The sequence below is a fragment of the Ranitomeya variabilis genome, chromosome 6 (assembly GCF_051348905.1).
Source record: "Ranitomeya variabilis isolate aRanVar5 chromosome 6, aRanVar5.hap1, whole genome shotgun sequence".
NCBI classification, from domain to species: Eukaryota; Metazoa; Chordata; class Amphibia; order Anura; family Dendrobatidae; genus Ranitomeya; species Ranitomeya variabilis.
In genome coordinates, this window is record NC_135237.1 from 414,903,669 (window position 1) to 414,925,848 (window position 22,180).

General features: G+C 43.4%; 1 protein-coding gene across 4 annotated transcripts in view; it reads left to right on the top strand.

Moving 5' to 3' along the window:
- Nucleotides 1-22,180, top strand: part of DLGAP1 (DLG associated protein 1) — an 814,983-nt gene that overhangs the window by 554,890 nt on the left and 237,913 nt on the right. For 3 of the 4 annotated variants that reach the window (XM_077270299.1, XM_077270302.1, XM_077270300.1), the window contains 2 exons: nucleotides 2,655-2,895; nucleotides 3,946-4,035. In XM_077270299.1, the coding sequence (XP_077126414.1) occupies nucleotides 2,655-2,895; nucleotides 3,946-4,035 (331 nt within the window). The remainder of the gene's footprint in view (nucleotides 1-2,654; nucleotides 2,896-3,945; nucleotides 4,036-22,180) is intronic. The other variant, XM_077270301.1, reaches the window with a different exon arrangement.

Genomic DNA, 22,180 nt, shown 5'->3' on the forward strand with positions numbered 1-22,180 from the left:
ACGCTTCTTTCCCCTCTATCCTAGAACTGATAGCCCAGATAAAACACTTTATGGAGCTCAACCTCCAGGGCGATGCAATTACTAATAAATAGTCACAAGCAGGTAAATTCCTTTTGAAGTGGAAACAGTTATAAAATGTTGTAACCTGGAGGAAAGAGAGGAAAAACAAAAAAAAATCTTTTGTCACAACCGCCTGGTACATCTTAGAGGACCTAAAAAACAACCTAGGTCAACTTCGTGTCAATAATTGAATGATAAGGAGCCACACTGGGCTATTAATGAATCTTTTCCCCTACATCATTTTTTTGATGGCTATGGGACTACTACTCAATACAAAGAAAAAAAAGACTACTGCCAGGTATGACCCAGACACATTTGAGATGGACGGTGACGAACTGGAAGTTGTAAAGGACTTGAACTTACTAGGATCAATGGTCACTCAAGATGCAGTGATGACATCGGAAGTCAATAGGATAATAGCTATGGGCAAATCAACAATGAAGTCACTGGACAAGGTCTGCAAATCGAAGAACATTTTACTGGTGACGAAGACACGGCTCGTACATAGTCTGGTCCTCTCTGTAGTAACATATGGATGCAAAACCTGGACAATAAAAAAACAAGACAGAAGAGGAATCAACGCCTTTGAAATGTGGTGCTGAAGAAGGACCAATACCATGGATGGCAAGAAGAACAAACAAATCAATTTTGGAACAAATCAAGCCAGACATGTCACTAGAAGCAAGGATCACTGAGCTACGACTTTCCTACTTTGGATACATTATACGAAGAGAACAATCACTGGAGAAGGACATCATGGTCAGATGAATAGATGGAACAAGGTGAAGAGGAAGAACAGCAACCCGACGGCCTGATACAATTAAGATAGCGACAGAGAAGACGCTGGTGGACCTATCTAGGCTTGCACAAGTTCGATCTTCCTACAAAGCGTTTACCCATCAAGTCGCCATGGCTTGAATTCGAGCAGAAGGCATTTAAATAATAATTTATATTGGTTTGCTTTAATGTTAATTTTAATTTTCCTTTTACTTTTATATGTTACAAAAATTGACTTTATACTATTTTATAAAGAGAAAATTAGTCATCGATACATATGCTATAATCAATCATTTTATTTACCCTCTCTATGCACTGGATGCAGTTTATTTTGTTGAAATTATTGATTTTATTGCTTAACGAAACTTTCAATAAAAATTATATATATTTAGGAAATCACTTTATATTAAATAAATGGACTGATAAAATGTCAGTATTATTTTCTACCTCTAAGTTAGTTAACATTCCTTTGGTCTAGAGATCCAAGTTCTAGAGCAATTTAAGAGTATAATTTTTATTCCACAATTTTTTTTATCAGTCAAAATATTAACAGATGACAGCATCACAATCAATTCTTAATTTACTTTATGGAAGGAACAGTATTATATTATACGGTACATGAGCTAACTGGTTCACAATCTACATTAGGGTCATTACTCTTTTTCAATCTCGTAAACTGCATTAAACATAATAAGATTTGATAATACATGGTCCCCAGAACTGCTCATTCTTAAAAAAAATTCACATCAATAGTGAGACTCTCTACTTCTGCTTGTCAACCAGTGAGTTGCCTACATCATGGTTGCAGAAAAGTTTGTATATAAAAACTATTCAAGTTAATACCTGGAGCAAAATAAACATATAAGTCAGTCCAAATCCATGCCGCATGTAGACTAGAGGACAGAATCAGCTGAAGTTCACTGTTTGAGTCTCTCATTCTACTATACAAAATGAGCACTGTTTGGCTGAGATTCATCGAGTGTGCATTAGAGATGAGCGGATCGATTGGAGGAGGATTGCGTTGTAGTCAAATTTCCTTAAATTTTGCAGTTTCGCTTGAATTCATACATTTTGAGATTTGATTTGAGGATTGCAAAAAAAATGTGTCTGAAACTATTTCCCACACTGCTGAAGCTCCAAAGAGTGAGCTAATATAATTTTATGTTACCGCAGCTATGGCATATTACAGATGATCATACCTTGTTCAATGGTGGTCAGTATCTGGGAAATCACAGATCAGCGGTTCCCAGAGGAGTACTGCTTGTACAGCAGAGTCATTGTCTTTCTCCAGAGTTACTGGATAAGTCTCTCAGTTCTGTAGTGTGTGAGATCATATGGTCAGTGGAGTGATCTCTGTCTCTCCCTCTTCTGTAGAGTAATAAGCTCTTATGGTAAACAAGGTCCTCTCTCGCCTGTAAAGTGTAAGCTCTTAGGCTATGTGCACATTTTGCGGATTTTGCTGCGGAACCATAGCGGATTTGATGCTGCGGATCTGCAGCAGTTTTCCATCCGGTTTACAGTACCATGTAAACCTATGGAAAACAAAATCCGCAGTGCACATGCTGGGGAAAAAAACATGCGGAAACGCAGCGGTTTATATTCCTCAGCATCTCAATTCTTTGTGCGGATTCCGCAGCGGTTTACACCTGCTCCTCTATAGGAATCCGCAAATGTAAAACCGCAGGTGGAATCCGCACAAAAACCCCAGTAAATCCAAACCGCCAGCAGCACTCACCAACTGCGCTTTTTACAGTCTTAGTTTCATGTTCAATATGTTATACAAATATGTACTTATAAGAGCTTTTCATAATTTTCAGGTCAGTGAAATGGAAGTCAATGGTCAGTTTGAGTCAGTATGTGAATCCGTTTTTAGTGAACTGGAATCTCAGGCGGTGGAGGCGCTGGATCTTCCAATGCCCGGCTGTTTTCGAATGAGAAGCCACAGCTATGTTAGAGCAATCGAGAAAGGATGTTCTCAAGATGACGACAGCGTGCTGCTTAGACCATCATCACCTCCGCGCACAACTACTACAGTGAGGACAATCCAGAGCAGCACCGGTTAGTACTAGCTCATTCATTATTATTAGTAGTAGTATTTTTGTTAAGCCTTTGTTTTATTGACCGTAAGACATTTCAGTAAAAGCAATATCTCACATACTAATTTCTGTGACAAGTGATTTGTTTATCAATAGATTCCTTCATTTGGAAAAAATAAACCTCCAAGTGCCATGGGGTGAAAATAGCTAAATTATGTACACTCACCCTCTGCCGTCACGTCACCCCTATCAATTCAGCACAGGCCATTTGTGGTGCCATCTTTGGCATGGTCCAAAGACACCCATTCACCATTTTTTTACCTGTGAACCTGTAGGTGATAGATGCCATTCTGTACTATCTGTTAAACATATATACCAAAGGCTTCCATTGGAAATACTCTCTATATTAACCCTGGGCAGACACTGAAAACACAGAGCTTGAAAAAAAGCCTTATATTGAGTTTTTCCTAACACATTTAGAGTTATTTCAGTTGCCCACTAGCAACAAACTACAACCATTTACTTGATTACTTCTAGTACACACAGTTGCAGTTGTCATGAAGAGTTATAGCTTTACATTACACTCCAGTAAAGTCTACCTCTGTCATCAGGCGCCATTTCAATTACTCTGAAGTGGTGCTGGTAATGGAAAAGTCAACATTACCAGCATCGCTGCACAACACAGGCACTGTCCATCTAAGAATATTATTGTGGCTATGACTTGGGGTACCAACCATCCAGGTTTAGTGTGTGTTTTCTGTCCAGCTGTTAAGCAGAGGGAATCGGCTCCCTGCTGTGGCCAATGGGGCAGTACCACACTTTATTTAAACTCTCAGCAATCTGCTGGAGGTTGCCAGTTACTGTTTGGTTTACCATAGACATCTCTGATTCTATTTGTGTACTGAATACATGTTTCTGACTTGATTTAGACCTTGTATTCTCTACTATCCCTCCTGACTTTGACCCCACCTTACCTGACTCCACTCTTGACTGCCGTCCTGGTATTTGATGCCGGCTATTCCTCAAACTAGGGTTTTTTCTCCTGATTCTGTGCCTGGTTCTGTCTCTCCAGTTACTGACCTGGCTAGTCTGACTACTCTTGCTTCAGGCTCGCGGCTCCGGCCAGCAGCTACTCCACGGACACAACCCAGGGGGCCCCAGTGTAAGTATAGATCCCTGTATAGGAGTTCAAGGAAGATGGCCAGCATAATTTTGGGCCTGGTAAACAGAGTGGTCAGTGCCAAGTTTGTCTAACTTTGCCTTTTTGAGCTGACGAACTTAGACAGTCATAACTATTAGAAAAGTATAAAAAGTAAAGCAATGTTTTAATCTATTTATCTTTGAGAGATAATTAACTGGTCTCTCCAGCTCAAGATATATTTTTTTAGCTTTCAAGTTAACTGTTGTGAATTTCCTGTACTTTATTTATTCTAACTGAATAAAATGATAATTATTAAAGCTCAAAAGTCACTTTAGAAGTCAATGCATCGTATGTATTTACCTTTGACATTATTTACTTTTTTCTTAGCATAGTTAACATTTACTTTTTAGGCTCATAATTCTATAAATTGTTTCCTAATACATCTTTATAATGGTTTGGATTATGTTTATCTGTTATTCCCTGTTTAAATTTTTGTCTATGTGAAACAAGGGGTTCTCCACTACTGCAAAAGGTAATCTTAAAGGGCCAAGAGCCGACATACCTCCCGAATCAGCACTTCTCCACTGCACTCTGTACTGTATTTCCCAGCAACAAAATCTGGCAAAGGCTGTCACATAACTGCTGCAGCCAATCAGCTGCCACTGAGCGACTCCATATGAGTGGTTTCCTCCTGTGTGGATGGAATGCAAAGGCTGCAGTCAATCAGTGGCTGATCAACTGCAGCAGTCACATGACACCCCCTTTCCCTTCCAAATGTTGATGTCAGGAGACTGCCAGGAGTTGCTTTCCGGGATGTAAGCATTTTTTTTCTTACAACAAGCTATGCCCATTAAGATTCACTTTTTTTTAGCAGCAGACAAACCTGTTAAATGAAAAATTCTGTCTGCCTTCAACCACCATCAGGGAGTGCTCACTGCGGTCACTGATATTCCATGTAGCTGACTAGTAACTCAGTATACAGTAAGCCCTGGAGCTTTCGCAGGCATGGCTTTAGGCAGTCAAATTATCATCATCGAAGTGTAAAGCTAAAGAAGCAACAGCCATCAACTAAACAGCTGGTGTGCTAAGCTGTTCTGAAACACGCCATGGTGCATCACAATATTTACATAGTGTACACGATTTAATATTAGTTTTTTGCACATCACAACATGAACATTGCGTATGCATGTTATGGGAGTGGCATGACACGCCACAGTACTTGTTTGGTGACTGCGATATCTGTATTAAAGGGAATCTGTCACCGGATTTTTGCTACCTCATCTGAGATCAGCATAATGTAGGAAAAGAGACCCCTATTCCAGTGATGTATCACTTAGTTTACTGGGTGCAGCAGTTGTGACACAGAGTTCTTAGATATAGCATGTATCAGAGCAGAGAAAGCTAACCCTGCCCACACCACAGCTTTCTGCAGTTATTGACTATTTACAGGGAGGTGCTTATATTGGGAGTGGGTGTGGTCGGACTAGGGCTCACTTGAGCTGTAGTCCAGGTAGTGATTATCACGTGGTGATAAAACCTTCATTGTATGGAATCAACAGCACCCAGCCTAATAAATTACACATTGGTGAAATCTGTGTTTCAGCTGCTATATTTGCTGTTCTCAGATTGCAAAGCAAAAACCTGCTGACAGATTCCCTTAAAGGAAATTTGAAGCTTTGTATAAGCAACATTGATCTCCATTGTTAAGAAATGTATATTGTGAAATTAAGCAGCCTAGACCAATTTCAACCTAAAAGGCACGTGATGTCTATAATTGTAGTGAAATTGAGACGAATTTCTTAGCAATTTATTTAGTGGTGCAAGTAAGTGAGAGGTTCCTTCTAGTTCAGAAAGATTTATTATTTGTATTCTTGAATACTGTTACTAATGCTGAAATGATACCACAATACAATAAGTCATAAAAAAGGAATTTGTAAAAAAATAAATAATAGGAATCTAATGTAAAAATACACTACATCAACGGCAGATGTTTTAGAGAAAGAACAGCTCGCAATACTAATGACCCGAACACTTGCTGCTTATTGATCCAAGTCTACGGTAGAGTTAAAATTTCAGCACAGATCGGCAATCGATAAGCTGAAGGTGAAGAGGCAAAGGCAGAAATAAATGGAAGATGTGTAACATGTCAGTACAATTTCTCAAATGATAGGCTTCACCACTTTATTTATGAAGTAGTTTACAGAACTTGTTTTCCCTTTCACTAGCAGATACGATTATGAATTATCCATAATTAATGAGGGACCAAATCAGAATATTTTCTCATTTGCATCCCCTTAATCATAGAGTGGTGACAGCAAGGAAAAACCATGCCAAAAACACTCACATGGAATTTAAAACAGATGTTGTTTTGGTACTCTGTGATACTGAGAGGATACGGCAATGATGCTCGCATTGCTCAGAATAACTTGGTGTTATGTGATGTCAGTATCGGGGTGACATGTTGATAATAATTATTCCCTTCACAGCCTGAGCCTGCTATATATGCACGATTTGTGACAAAGGCCATTTCACAGGATTTCCACATTTAACCTTGCTGAAAGAAATGCAAATCTAACCAGTAAGGAAAAGACAAATTAGCAGATTTGATACAATTTCTGACATTTTAAAAATGTTTGTTTATGTTCATGGAGTAATAAATCATGAAAAATGGAAATAAAAAGGCAGCTGAAAATTTACTCGCTCGGATATTCCTGATGTAAAGTCTTTTCTATCTCACACTACTCCTTTCTGCAGTTATATAGGGCAGATAAAAGTCAGAGGAGCTAATGGTGGAAGAGCGGAGCCCACATCTCCATCTGATGGCGGCTAATATAGTGGTGGGAATCTAAGCAGCAAATATCACAAAGATCAACTGAGCACTTAGTGTCTTCAAAAGCAAATGAGTGAAGGTACACGTTCACACTGTGGCCACCTAGCAGACAAAAGCAAAATGAGCAACTACACTGTAGTAAGTAAATAAATAGTAGGAGTTAGGGTTGAGCGACTTTCATTTTTTTAAGATCGAGTAGGGTTTTGGGAAACCCGATTTTGTCCAGAGTCGAGTCGAGTGCAGTCGGCCGATTATCGCTAAAAGTCGGGGATCGACCGAAACACGAAACCCAATGCAAGTCAATGGGGAAGCATAGTCGGCAGTGAGTGGAGGCCAGGAAAACACCTACAGTGCCCATTTTAATGCCAAAAACATCCATTCTTGTTTCTGAAGCTTGCCAATCTTAATTAACTGTATAATAATAGTTGGGCATAGGGAATTGGGGGAAAGTTGTGGGGGGAGTAGGGCTGGCTCAAGTTTTTCGTGGGCCCAGGAAATGCGGACTACGTCACGGCGGTGTTGCAGGGAAAGGTAAGTATTTAAAAGTTGCAAGTGCTGTGATCCTGAGCAAGCAGGGGGGGGCCCACTCGTTCGCATTGCCACTGGCACAGGGCCCCTCAAAGTACGGCGGTGTGTTTGCATGGCGGGGGCGCCTCCCACCAGCAGCGACACTTTTGCGTACTCTGAGGGGCCCTGTGCCAGTGACGTCGCCAACGAGTATGCCCCCCCACCTGATGAAGGAACCTGCACTTTCATCTGCACCTTCCTCTTTGTCCCTGTGTAAGGTGGTATAACATGCGGGAAGGGGAACCTTACTTTCAGCAGGGACAGATTCTGGCTGTGTAGAGTACAAGGGGAATGTAGTGGTCTAGGTCAATGTACCAGCAGACTCATTTAGCAGTGGCTGGGCAATGGGCAGGATGAGGAGGAAACAGATATAGGGCCAAAGAATAAAGTAGGCTACATGCAGTTCAAAATTGGTAACAGGACTAAACAGGCGGCATTGCTTTGTTCAGTGGAGTAGCAAACCCAAGAGCAGCAGACACTGTTTCAAGGGCCTAACCACACTAGTAGGCCAAATGCAGTTTAATATCTGATAGTATAGGGCGAAAGCCAGAATGTGGAAGCTCAGCTTTGTTCAGTTGAGGACAACACCAGGGAGGGGCAGACACCTTTAGTAGGCCGGAAAAGCCTATTGCATTTTTTAAAATGGTAATTTGGAGCAGAAGGTTGAAGCTCAGCTTTATTTAGTTGAGGGCAACACCAGGGAGGGGCAGAAGCCGTTAGTAGGCCCTAACCACCATTTTTTTTTTTTAAACCACTTAATGAGAGCCGGAAGGTTGAAGCTCAGCTTTATTTAGTTGAGGACAACACCAGGCAGGGGCACACAGACAGACACCTTTAGTAGGCCGGAAAAGCCTATTGCATTTTTCAAAATGGTAATTTGGAGCAGAAGGTTGAAGCTCAGCTTTATTTAGTTGAGGGCAACACCAGGCAGGGGCACACAGACAGACACCTTTAGTAGGCCGGAAAAGCCTATTGCATTTTTTAAAATGGTAATTTGGAGCAGAAGGTTGAAGCTCAGCTTTATTTAGTTGAGGACAACACCAGGCAGGGGCACACAGACAGACACCTTTAGTAGGCCGGAAAAGCCTATTGCATTTTTCAAAATGGTAATTTGGAGCAGAAGGTTGAAGCTCAGCTTTATTTAGTTGAGGGCAACACCAGGGAGGGGCAGAAGCCGTTAGTAGGCCCTAACCACCATTTTTTTTTTTAAAACCACTTAATGAGAGCCGGAAGGTTGAAGCTCAGCTTTATTTAGTTGAGGACAACACCAGGCAGGGGCACACAGACAGACACCTTTAGTAGGCCGGAAAAGCCTATTGCATTTTTCAAAATGGTAATTTGGAGCAGAAGGTTGAAGCTCAGCTTTATTTAGTTGAGGGCAACACCAGGCAGGGGCACACAGACAGACACCTTTAGTAGGCCGGAAAAGCCTATTGCATTTTTTAAAATGGTAATTTGGAGCAGAAGGTTGAAGCTCAGCTTTATTTAGTTGAGGACAACACCAGGCAGGGGCACACAGACAGACACCTTTAGTAGGCCGGAAAAGCCTATTGCATTTTTCAAAATGGTAATTTGGAGCAGAAGGTTGAAGCTCAGCTTTATTTAGTTGAGGGCGACACCAGGGAGGGGCAGAAGCCGTTAGTAGGCCCTAACCACCATTTTTTTTTTTAAAACCACTTAATGAGAGCCGGAAGGTTGAAGCTCAGCTTTATTTAGTTGAGGACAACACCAGGCAGGGGCACACAGACAGACACCTTTAGTAGGCCGGAAAAGCCTATTGCATTTTTCAAAATGGTAATTTGGAGCAGAAGGTTGAAGCTCAGCTTTATTTAGTTGAGGGCAACACCAGGCAGGGGCACACAGACAGACACCTTTAGTAGGCCGGAAAAGCCTATTGCATTTTTCAAAATGGTAATTTGGAGCAGAAGGTTGAAGCTCAGCTTTATTTAGTTGAGGGCAACACCAGGGAGGGGCAGAAGCCGTTAGTAGGCCCTAACCACCATTTTTTTTTTTTAAAACCACTTAATGAGAGCCGGAAGGTTGAAGCTCAGCTTTATTTAGTTGAGGACAACACCAGGGAGGGGCAGAAGCCGTTAGTAGGCCCTAACCACCATTTTTTTTTTTAAAACCACTTAATGAGAGCCGGAAGGTTGAAGCTCAGCTTTATTTAGTTGAGGACAACACCAGGCAGGGGCACACAGACAGACACCTTTAGTAGGCCGGAAAAGCCTATTGCATTTTTCAAAATGGTAATTTGGAGCAGAAGGTTGAAGCTCAGCTTTATTTAGTTGAGGGCAACACCAGGGAGGGGCAGAAGCCGTTAGTAGGCCCTAACCACCATTTTTTTTTTTAAAACCACTTAATGAGAGCCGGAAGGTTGAAGCTCAGCTTTATTTAGTTGAGGACAACACCAGGCAGGGGCACACAGACAGACACCTTTAGTAGGCCGGAAAAGCCTATTGCATTTTTCAAAATGGTAATTTGGAGCAGAAGGTTGAAGCTCAGCTTTATTTAGTTGAGGGCGACACCAGGGAGGGGCAGAAGCCGTTAGTAGGCCCTAACCACCATTTTTTTTTTTAAAACCACTTAATGAGAGCCGGAAGGTTGAAGCTCAGCTTTATTTAGTTGAGGACAACACCAGGCAGGGGCACACAGACAGACACCTTTAGTAGGCCGGAAAAGCCTATTGCATTTTTTAAAATGGTAATTTGGAGCAGAAGGTTGAAGCTCAGCTTTATTTAGTTGAGGGCAACACCAGGCAGGGGCACACAGACAGACACCTTTAGTAGGCCGGAAAAGCCTATTGCATTTTTCAAAATGGTAATTTGGAGCAGAAGGTTGAAGCTCAGCTTTATTTAGTTAAGGGCAACACCAGGGAGGGGCAGAAGCCGTTAGTAGGCCCTAACCACCATTTTTTTTTTTTAAAACCACTTAATGAGAGCCGGAAGGTTGAAGCTCAGCTTTATTTAGTTGAGGACAACACCAGGCAGGGGCACACAGACAGACACCTTTAGTAGGCCGGAAAAGCCTATTGCATTTTTCAAAATGGTAATTTGGAGCAGAAGGTTGAAGCTCAGCTTTATTTAGTTGAGGGCAACACCAGGGAGGGGCAGAAGCCGTTAGTAGGCCCTAACCACCATTTTTTTTTTTAAAACCACTTAATGAGAGCCGGAAGGTTGAAGCTCAGCTTTATTTAGTTGAGGACAACACCAGGCAGGGGCACACAGACAGACACCTTTAGTAGGCCGGAAAAGCCTATTGCACTTTTCAAAATGGTAATTTGGAGCAGAAGGTTGAAGCTCAGCTTTATTTAGTTGAGGGCAACACCAGGGAGGGGCAGAAGCCGTTAGTAGGCCCTAACCAAAGTTGAAGGCCAAATGCAGTTTAATTTCTGATACTATAGGCCGAAAGCCAGAAGGTGGAAGCTCCGATTTAGACAGTGGAGGACAATTTGAATTAGGGACTGCAGACAGACTTAGTAGGCTGTCCCCTGTGGACCATGCATCCACCACATTAACCCATTGCGCCGTAATGGACACGTAATCTTCCGTGGCCATGCCTACAGGTCCATGCGTCTGTTGTCAGGTGCACCTTTGTACTCACAGATTGCCAGAGTGCATGGACAATGCGGTCTTCTACATGCTGGTGGAGGGTTGGGATGGCTTTTCTCGCAAAAGAAGTGTCGACTGGTTAGCTTGTAGCGTGGTACAGCGTAGTCCATCATGGCCTTATTAATAGTAAATAAAATATATAACTAGGCTCTATGAACTTTTAAATAGGTTCCAGGGGTACACGGGCAGCATTGGTGTGGTCAGTGGAGGAGTATTGCAAGTAGGGGCTGCAGACAGGCTATCAAAGGCCTAAAATAACAAACAGTAGGCAGTCATGGCAGTTTTACATCGGTTACATGGATACACAGGCAGGCACTCCAGGCAGCATTGTGGTCAGTGGAGGAGTATTGCAAGTAGGGGCCGCAGACAGGCTATCAAAGGCCTAAAATAACAAACAATAGGCTCATTGCAGTTTTACAGCGGTTACATGGATAGACGGGCAGGCAGCTTGGTGGTGAGTGGAGGAGTATTTAAAGTAGGGACCGCAGACAGGCTATCAAAGGCCTAACATAACAAACAATAGGCTCATGGCAGTTTTACAGCGGTTACATGGATACACGGGCAGGCAGCTTGGTGGTGGTGAGTGGAGGAGTATTTAAAGTAGGGACCGCAGACAGGCTATCAAAGGCCTAAAATAACAAACAATAGGCTCATGGCAGTTTTACAGCGGTTACATGGATACACGGGCAGGCAGCTTGGTGGTCAGTGGAGGAGTATTTAAAGTAGGGACCGCAGACAGGCTTCAAAGGCCTAACATAAGAAAATGGGCTGGCTGTAGGCACTTTATAATTGGTTCCAGGGGTACACGGGCAGCAGTGGTCTGGTCAGTGGAGGACTAGTGGAAGGAGGGACCGCAGACAGGCTTCAAAGGCCTAAAATAACAAACAATAGGCTCATGGCAGTTTTACAGCGGTTACATGGATACACAGGCAGGCACTCCAGGCAGCATTGTGGTCAGTGGAGGAGTATTGCAAGTAGGGGCCGCAGACAGGCTATCAAAGGCCTAAAATAACAAACAATAGGCTCATTGCAGTTTTACAGCGGTTACATGGATAGACGGGCAGGCAGCTTGGTGGTGAGTGGAGGAGTATTTAAAGTAGGGACCGCAGACAGGCTATCAAAGGCCTAACATAACAAACAATAGGCTCATGGCAGTTTTACAGCGGTTACATGGATACACGGGCAGGCAGCTTGGTGGTCAGTGGAGGAGTATTTAAAGTAGGGACCGCAGACAGGCTTCAAAGGCCTAACATAAGAAAATGGGCTGGCTGTAGGCACTTTATAATTGGTTCCAGGGGTACACGGGCAGCAGTGGTCTGGTCAGTGGAGGACTAGTGGAAGGAGGGACCGCAGACAGGCTTCAAAGGCCTAAAATAACAAACAAAAGGCTCATGGCAGTTTTACAGCGGTTACATGGATACACGGGCAGGCAACTTGGTGGTGGTGAGTGGAGGAGTATTTAAAGTAGGGACCGCAGACAGGCTATCAAAGGCCTAACATAACAAACAATAGGCTCATGGCAGTTTTACAGCGGTTACATGGATACACGGGCAGGCAGCTTGGTGGTGAGTGGAGGAGTATTTAAAGTAGGGACCGCAGACAGGCTATCAAAGGCCTAAAATAACAAACAATAGGCTCATGGCAGTTTTACAGCGGTTACATGGATACACGGGCAGGCAGCTTGGTGGTCAGTGGAGGAGTATTTAAAGTAGGGACCGCAGACAGGCTTCAAAGGCCTAACATAAGAAAATGGGCTGGCTGTAGGCACTTTATAATTGGTTCCAGGGGTACACGGGCAGCAGTGGTCTGGTCAGTGGAGGACTAGTGGAAGGAGGGACCGCAGACAGGCTTCAAAGGCCTAAAATAACAAACAATAGGCTCATGGCAGTTTTACAGCGGTTACATGGATACACGGGCAGGCAACTTGGTGGTGGTGAGTGGAGGAGTATTTAAAGTAGGGACCGCAGACAGGCTATCAAAGGCCTAAAATAACAAACAATAGGCTCATGGCAGTTTTACAGCGGTTACATGGATACACGGGCAGGCAGCTTGGTGGTGGTGAGTGGAGGAGTATTTAAAGTAGGGACCGCAGACAGGCTATCAAAGGCCTAAAATAACAAACAATAGGCTCATGGCAGCTTTACAGCGGTTACATGGATACACAGGCAGCTTGGTGGTGAGTGGAGGAGTAGTGCAAGGAGTGTCTGTCCCAGTACTCCCAAAATATAAATAGATGTTAATGTCTCGCAAAACAACCACAACAAAAAAAAAGGTGGCATACTTAGGTACAGGGGTGGGCTCATCTACTGAGTTTCTGACATAGTAATTTGGCAGTAACTATTTAATGGTGCCAATATAGGACACAGACACAGACTACTTTAAGTTGCATCATAGATGTCTACAAATTTGTATTGTCAGTGCCAGACATTGAATGATGTCAGCGAATAGACTAAAGATTGGTGGAGCTGTGCGACATAATTTTGGACGTGGTAGAGCACATTTTGAGCTGGGGTAGGGGGCAACTCTCTTGAGGCCGGCGGGACCGCCCCAGGGCCCCTCATGTTACAACGGTGTGTCTGACGTTGGGTGCGCACCACCACCGCCAGAGACACTACATTGTACTATGAGGGACCCAGTAGCAATGCCGTCAACCAAAAGCGAGCACACCCACCTCTTCAGACAAACAGCAGTCTCACGGGTGCTTGCGCCAAGTCGCGATACCACGGCCCCGTGTGGGGAGTTTTGCCATTTAGGGAGGTGTAAACATGTCGTATGCTGTACAATCAGCTGCAGCAAATTAGACATTAGAAAAGTAATTCACAGGCAAGAGCTTTTCATAGGAAAGCTAGGTGTCGGCCGGGCAAGGTGGGGCAAAAGATTTCGAAATCCAGTTGTGGTTCATTTTAATGAATGTTAGATCGTCAACATTTTGGGTAGCCAGACGAGTCCTTTTTTCGGTTAATATTGAACCTGCAGCACTGAATACTCTTTCTGATAGGACACTTGCTGCCGGGCAAGCAAGCTCCTGCAATGCATATTCTGCCAATTCTGGCCAGGTGTCTAATTTGGAGGCCCAGTAATCAAATGGGAATGACGGTTGAGGGAGAACATCGATAAGGGATGAAAAATAGTTAGTAACCATACTGGACAAATGTTGTCTCCTGTCACTTTCAATTGATGCAGCAGTACCTGTCCTGTCTGCGGTCATAGCAAAATCACTCCACAACCTGGTCAGAAAACCCCTCTGTCCAACGCCACTTCTGATGTGTGCACCCCTAACACTCCTAGTCTGCTGCCCCCTGGAGCTCGTGTGAGAACGATCACGTGCGCTGTGTGCTGGGAATGCCTGAAGCAAACGGTCAACAAGAGTTGATTGTTTGGTTGCTAATATTAGTTCCAAGTTCTCATGTGGCATAATATTTTGCAATTTGCCTTTATAGCGTGGATCAAGGAGGCAGGCCAACCAGTAATCGTCATCGTTCATCATTTTCGTAATGCGTGTGTCCCTTTTTAGGATACGTAAGGCATAATCCGCCATGTGGGCCAAAGTTCCAGTTGTCAAATCTCCGGTTGTGATTGGTTGAGGGGCAGTTGCAGGCAAATCTACGTCACTTGTGTCCCTCAAAAAACCAGAACCCGGCCGTGACACGCAACCAATTTCCTGTGCCCCCGGGAAAGGTTCGGCATTAAAAATATACTCATCCCCATCATCCTCCTCGTCCTCCACCTCCTCTTCGCCCGCTACCTCGTCCTGTACACTGCCCTGACCAGACAATGGCTGACTGTCATCAAGGCTTTCCTCTTCCTCTGGTGCAGACGCCTGCTCCTTTATGTGCGTCAAACTTTGCATCAGCAGACGCATTAGGGGGATGCTCATGCTTATTACGGCGTTGTCTGCACTAACCAGCCGTGTGCATTCCTCAAAACACTGAAGGACTTGACACATGTCTTGTATCTTAGACCACTGCACACCTGACAACTCCATGTCTGCCATCCTACTGCCTGCCCGTGTATCCTCCCACAAATAAATAACAGCACGCCTCTGTTCGCACAGTCTCTGAAGCATGTGCAGTGTTGAGTTCCACCTTGTTGCAACGTCTATGATTAGGCGATGCTGGGGAAGGTTCAAAGACCGCTGATAGGTCTGCATACGGCTGGCGTGTACAGGCGAACGTCGGATATGTGAGCAAAGTGCACGCACTTTGAGGAGCAGGTCGGAGAACCCAGGATAAGTTTTCAATAAGCACTGCACCACCAGGTTTAAGGTGTGAGCCAGGCAAGGAATGTGTTTCAGTTGGGAAAGGGAGATGGCAGCCATGAAATTCCTTCCGTTATCACTCACTACCTTGCCTGCCTCAAGATCTACTGTGCCCAGCCACGACTGTGTTTCTTGTTGCAAGAACTCGGACAGAACTTCTGCGGTGTGTCTGTTGTCGCCCAAGCACTTCATAGCCAATACAGCCTGCTGACGCTTGGCAGTAGCTGGCCCATAATGGGACAACTGGTGTGCAACAGTGTCATCTGCCGATGGAGTGGTTGGCAGACTGCGTTCTGTGGAAGAGCTGTAGCTTCTGCAGGAGGACGAGGAGGAGGAGGAGGAGGGGGTGCGAACGCCTACAGCCAACTGTTTCCTAGACCGTGGGCTAGGCACAACTGTCCCTAAATTGATGTCGCCTGTGGACCCTGCATCCACCACATTCACCCAGTGTGCCGTGATGGACACATAACGTCCCTGGCCATGCCTACTGGTCCATGCATCTGTAGTCAGGTGCACCTTTGTACTCACAGATTGCCTGAGTGCATGGACGATGCGCTGTTTAACATGCTGGTGCAGGGCTGGGATGGCTTTTCTGGAAAAAAAGTGTCGACTGGGTAGCTCGTATCGTGGTTCAGCGTACTCCATCAGGGCTTTGAAAGCTTCGCTTTCAACTAACCGGTAGGGCATCATCTCTAACGAGATTAGTCTAGCTATGTGGGCGTTAAAACCCTGTGTACGCGGATGCGAGGATAAGTACTTCCTTTTTCTAACCAGAGTCTCATGTAGGGTGAGCTGGACTGGAGAGCTGGAGATCGTGGAACTTTCGGGTGTGCCGGTGTACATGGCAGACTGAGAGACGGTTGGAGACGGTATTGTTTCCGCCGGTGCCCTAGATGCAATATTTCCTCCTACAAAACTGGTGATTCCCTGACCCTGACTGCTTTTGGCTGGCAAAGAAACCTGCACAGATACTGCCGGTGGTGCGGAAAATGGTGGCCTTACAGTGACGGAAGGGATGTTGCGTTGCTGACTAGCTTCATTGGCCGAGGGTGCTACAACCTTGAGGGACGTTTGGTAGTTAGTCCAGGCTTGAAAATGCATGGTGGTTAAGTGTCTATGCATGCAACTAGTATTTAGACTTTTCAGATTCTGACCTCTGCTTAAGCTAGTTGAACATTTTTGACAGATGACTTTGCGCTGATCAGTTGGATGTTGTTTAAAAAAATGCCAGACTGCACTCTTCCTAGACTCGGATCCCTTTTCAGGGATTGCAGACTGAGCTTTAACCGGATGGCAACGCTGTGCTCCAACAGGTTTTGGCTTTGACACGCGTTTTGGGCCAGATACGGGCCCGGCAGATGGAACCTGTTGCGATGTTGATGCCTGCTGCGGCCCCTCCTCCACCTCCGCTTCTGAACTACTGCCGCCTGCACCCTGTTCCCCCAATGGCTGCCAATCGGGGTCAATAACTGGGTCATCTATTACCTCCTCTTCGAGCTCGTGTGCAACTTCGTCTGTGTCACTGTGTCGGTCGGTGGTATAGCGTTCGTGGCGGGGCAACATAGTCTCATCAGGGTCTGATTGTGGATCTGTACCCTGAGAGGGCAATGTGGTGGTCTGAGTCAAAGGAGCAGCATAGTACTCTGGCTGTGGCTGTGCATCAGTGCACTCCATGTCAGAATATACTTGTAATGGGCATGGCCTGTTAAATGTTTCACTTTCTAAGCCAGGGACGGTATGTGTAAAGAGCTCCATGGAGTGACCCGTTGTGTCGCCTGCTACATCCTTCTCTCTTGTTGTAGTTTTTGCTGAGGAGGACAAGGAAGCGACTTGTCCCTGACCGTGAACATCCACAAGCGACGCGCTGCTTTTACATTTACCAGTTTCGGAAGAGGAGGCAAAAGAGCTAGAGGCTGAGTCTGCAATGTAAGCCAAAACTTGCTGTTGCTGCTCCGCCTTTAAAAGCGGTTTTCCTACTCCCAGAAAAGAGAGCGTTCGAGGCCTTGTGTAGCCTGACGACGAAACTGGCTCCACAGCTCCAGACTTAGGTGGAATATTTTTATCCCCACGACCACCTGATGCTCCACTACCACTACCATCATTACCAGCTGACAATGAACGCCCACGACGACCTCTTGCACCAGACTTCCTCATTGTTTTAAAATCTTAACCAAAGTAACTTTATTTGTTGCTGTCAAACAACTTACACGGTGAGCTATAACTTCAGTATGATTTCAATATCCCTTAACAGGTTGGTGAGACCACAAGGAAAATCAGGCACAATGTTACACACTCTGTTTTCTGTGGCACAAAATCACAGAGATGACACACACGCAGGACTGTCACTCAAGCACTAATGTCAATATTAATCTCCCACCTAATTTATGTATTTTTTTTTTTTCAGGGAGACTTTAGAAACCAAATAATAAGAAAAAAAATAAATAAATAAATAGGCTTTCTATAGCCCACTGAATGAGAGATAGCACACACAGCAGTGGCACACAAGCCCTGACTGAGGCCAATATTTTTCTCCCACTGATTGATGTAGTGTTTTTGTGTTGAGGTAGATTTTAGAACACAAATCAAGGAAAAAAAAAAAAAAAGCTTTCTATGGCCCACTGAATGAGAGAGGTGGCACACCCAGGAGTCAAGACTGGCACACAAGCTGAAAGGGCAATATTACTCTCCCACTGTTTTTTGTATGTTTTTTTTTTTTTTCAGGGAGACTTTAGAAACCAAATAATATTAAAAAAACCAAAAAAAAAATAGGCTTTCTATGGCCCACTGAATGAAAGGGAGAGAGGTGGCACACCCAGGAGTCAAGACTGGCACACAAGCTGAAAGGGCAATATTACTCTCCCACTGTTTTTTTTATGTTTTTTTTTTTTTTTCAGGGAGACTTTAGAAACCAAATAATATTAAAAAAAACAAAAAAAAAAAAGCCTTTCTATGGCCCACTGAATGAGAGAGAGAGGTGGCACACCCAGGAGTCAAGACTGGCACACAAGCTGAAAGGGCAATATTACTCTCCCACTGTTTTTTTATGTATTTTTTGTTTTTTAAGGGAGACTTTAGAAACCCAATAATATTTTAAAAAAAAAATAAATAGGCTTTCTATGGCCCACTGAATGAAAGGGAGAGAGGTGGCACACCCAGGAGTCAAGACTGGCACACAAGCTGAAAGGGCAATATTACTCTCCCACTGTTTTTTGTATGTTTTTTTTTTTTTTCAGGGAGACTTTAGAAACCAAATAATATTAAAAAAAACAAAAAAAAAATAGCCTTTCTATGGCCCACTGAATGAGAGAGAGAGGTGGCACACCCAGGAGTCAAGACTGGCACACAAGCTGAAAGGGCAATATTACTCTCCCACTGTTTTTTTATGTATTTTTTGTTTTTTAAGGGAGACTTTAGAAACCCAATAATATTTAAAAAAAAAAATAAATAGGCTTTCTATGGCCCACTGAATGAAAGGGAGAGAGGTGGCACACCCAGGAGTCAAGACTGGCACACAAGCTGAAAGGGCAATATTACTCTCCCACTGTTTTTTGTATGTTTTTTTTTTTTTTTTCAGGGAGACTTTAGAAACCAAATAATATTAAAAAAACCAAAAAAAAAATAGCCTTTCTATGGCCCACTGAATGAGAGAGAGAGGTGGCACACCCAGGAGTCAAGACTGGCACACAAGCTGAAAGGGCAATATTACTCTCCCACTGTTTTTTTATGTATTTTTTGTTTTTTAAGGGAGACTTTAGAAACCCAATAATATTTAAAAAAATAAATAAATAGGCTTTCTATGGCCCACTGAATGAGAGGGAGAGAGGTGGCACACCCAGGAGTCAAGACTGGCACACAAGCTGAAAGGGCAATATTACTCTCCCACTGTTTTTTTAGGTTTTTTTTTTTTTTCAGGGAGACTTTAGAAACCAAATAATATTAAAAAAAAAAAAAAAAAAAAAATAGGCTTACTGTAGCCCACTGAATGAGAGATAGCACACACAGCAGTGGCACACAAGCCCTGACTGAGGCCAATATATTTCTCCCACTGATTGATGTAGTGTTTTTGTGTTGAGGTAGAATTTAGAACACAAATCACGGAAAAAATAAATAGGCTTTCTATGGCCCACTGAATGAAAGGGAGAGAGGTGGCACACCCAGGAGTCAAGACTGGCACACAAGCTGAAAGGGCAATATTACTCTCCCACTGTTTTTTTATGTTTTGTTTTTTTTTTTCAGGGAGACTTTAGAAACCAAATAATATTAAAAAAACCAAAAAAAAAATAGCCTTTCTATGGCCCACTGAATGAGAGAGAGAGGTGGCACACCCAGGAGTCAAGACTGGCACACAAGCTGAAAGGGCAATATTACTCTCCCACTGTTTTTTTATGTATTTTTTGTTTTTTAAGGGAGACTTTAGAAACCCAATAATATTTAAAAAAAAAAATAAATAGGCTTTCTATGGCCCACTGAATGAGAGGGACAGAGGTGGCACACCCAGGAGTCAAGACTGGCACACAAGCTGAAAGGGCAATATTACTCTCCCACTGTTTTTTTAGGTTTTTTTTGTTTTTTCCGGGAGACTTTAGAAACCAAATAATATTAAAAAAAAAAATAGGCTTGCTATAGCCCACTGAATGAGAGATAGCACACACAGCAGTGGCACACAAGCCCTGACTGAGGCCAATATTTTTCTCCCACTGATTGATGTAGTGTTTTTGTGTTGAGGTAGAATTTAGAACACAAATCACGGAAAAAATAAATAGGCTTTCTATGGCCCACTGAATGAAAGGGAGAGAGGTGGCACACCCAGGAGTCAAGACTGGCACACAAGCTGAAAGGGCAATATTACTCTCCCACTGTTTTTTTATGTATTTTTTGTTTTTTAAGGGAGACTTTAGAAACCCAATAATATTTAAAAAAAAAAATAAATAGGCTTTCTATGGCCCACTGAATGAGAGGGAGAGAGGTGGCACACCCAGGAGTCAAGACTGGCACACAAGCTGAAAGGGCAATATTACTCTCCCACTGTTTTTTTAGGTTTTTTTTTTTTTTTCAGGGAGACTTTAGAAACCAAATAATATTAAAAAAAAAAAAAAAAAAATAGGCTTGCTATAGCCCACTGAATGAGAGATAGCACACACAGCAGTGGCACACAAGCCCTGACTGAGGCCAATATTTTTCTCCCACTGATTGATGTAGTGTTTTTGTGTTGAGGTAGATTTTAGAACACAAATCACGGAAAAAATAAATAGGCTTTCTATGGCCCACTCAGTGAGAGATGGCACACACAGGGATGGCACTGTAGCAGAAATGCCAATCTTAATCTCCCACAAAAAAAAACAAAAAAAAAAAAAAAACTGTCCTACAATTACTATCTCCCTGCAGTAATGTAAGCCAGGTATGGCAGGCAGCAATAGGAGTGGACTGATGCACAAATTAAATAAAAAGTGTGGACAAACAAAAAAGATAGCTGTGCAGAAAGGAAGGAACAAGAGGATATGTGCTTTGAAAAAAGCAGTTGGTTTCCACAGTGGCGTACACACAGCAATACAGCTATCACGGAGCCTTCTAGGGCAGCCCAATGAGCTACAGCGCTGAGGGGAAAAAAAAAAAAAAATAGCTTCCACAGTCCCTGCACACCGAAGGTGGTGTTGGACAGTGGAAATCGCTGCAGCACAAGCGGTTTGGTGGTTAGTGGACCCTGCCTAACGCTCTCCCTGCTTCTGACGAAGCGGCAGCAACCTGTCCCTAAGCTCAGATCAGCAGCAGTAAGATGGCGGTCGGCGGGAACGCCCCTTTATAGCCCCTGTGACGCCGCAGACAGCAAGCCAATCACTGCAATGCCCTTCTCTAAGATGGTGGGGACCAGGATCTATGTCATCACGCTGCCCACACTCTGCGTTCACCTTCATTGGCTGAGAAATGGCGCTTTTCGCGTCATTGAAACGCGACTTTGGCGCGAAAGTCGCGTACCGCATGGCCGACAAGCACAGGGGTCGGATCGGGTTTCATGAGACGCCGACTTAGCCAAAAGTCGGCGACTTTTGAAAATGATCGACCCGTTTCGCTCAACCCTAGTAGGAGTACATAAAAATAACATAACATAATCAAAACAGCATAAACGCCATCCCACCGCGACAAGGTGTTCCCGATCAGGACAGTCCTATTTTTAGTATTAAACCTCACCCTGTCAGCAGACCTACATGTAGATGGGGGCAGGGCAGGACCTAGGCTGACTGTTCAGACATCTGCCAATGGAAAGCTGCATATAGACAAAAATGCTATCCCAATTGGGTACACCTTGCCGCAGCGGGATGGCTTTTACAACTTTTTTTCTCAAAACTAAGTACCCCATGTTATTTACATGTACTATTACTATTTATTTATTCATTTGCTTAGTGCAGGGTATTTGTTCATTTTGGTTTTATTTTAGGTTTTATTCAGTTTTTTTTCTGAAGAGATTTCCTTTAAATGTCTATCATGAGACACACATTTATTAATGAACAGACCTGTCCTAAAAATAATCCCTAACATTTGGGAGAACAACACTTCAAAATCAATAGCAACATAATTACCCCCAAAAATAATTGCCAAGTGTTCAGAAAATATTTAATGTAAAAAAAGTCTTTATTTATTAATCATAATAATACATAATAGAATAGAATAAAATAAAATAAGGTGCCTCATGCAAAGAGGAGACCCAGTAACGAAAAACCTTTATAGGCAATATATAGGGAAACTGCCATCTACTGGCTACATTAATAACCACGGTAAAGCACACACCTTCAGAATAGACAGTAATGCAGAATTCCAAGCAAAATGCCCAAAGTGGATCGAGGAAAGTAATAAATATGGTATTAAAAGTGTGACACAATTTTGACTTTCCTGTGTATGGCAACT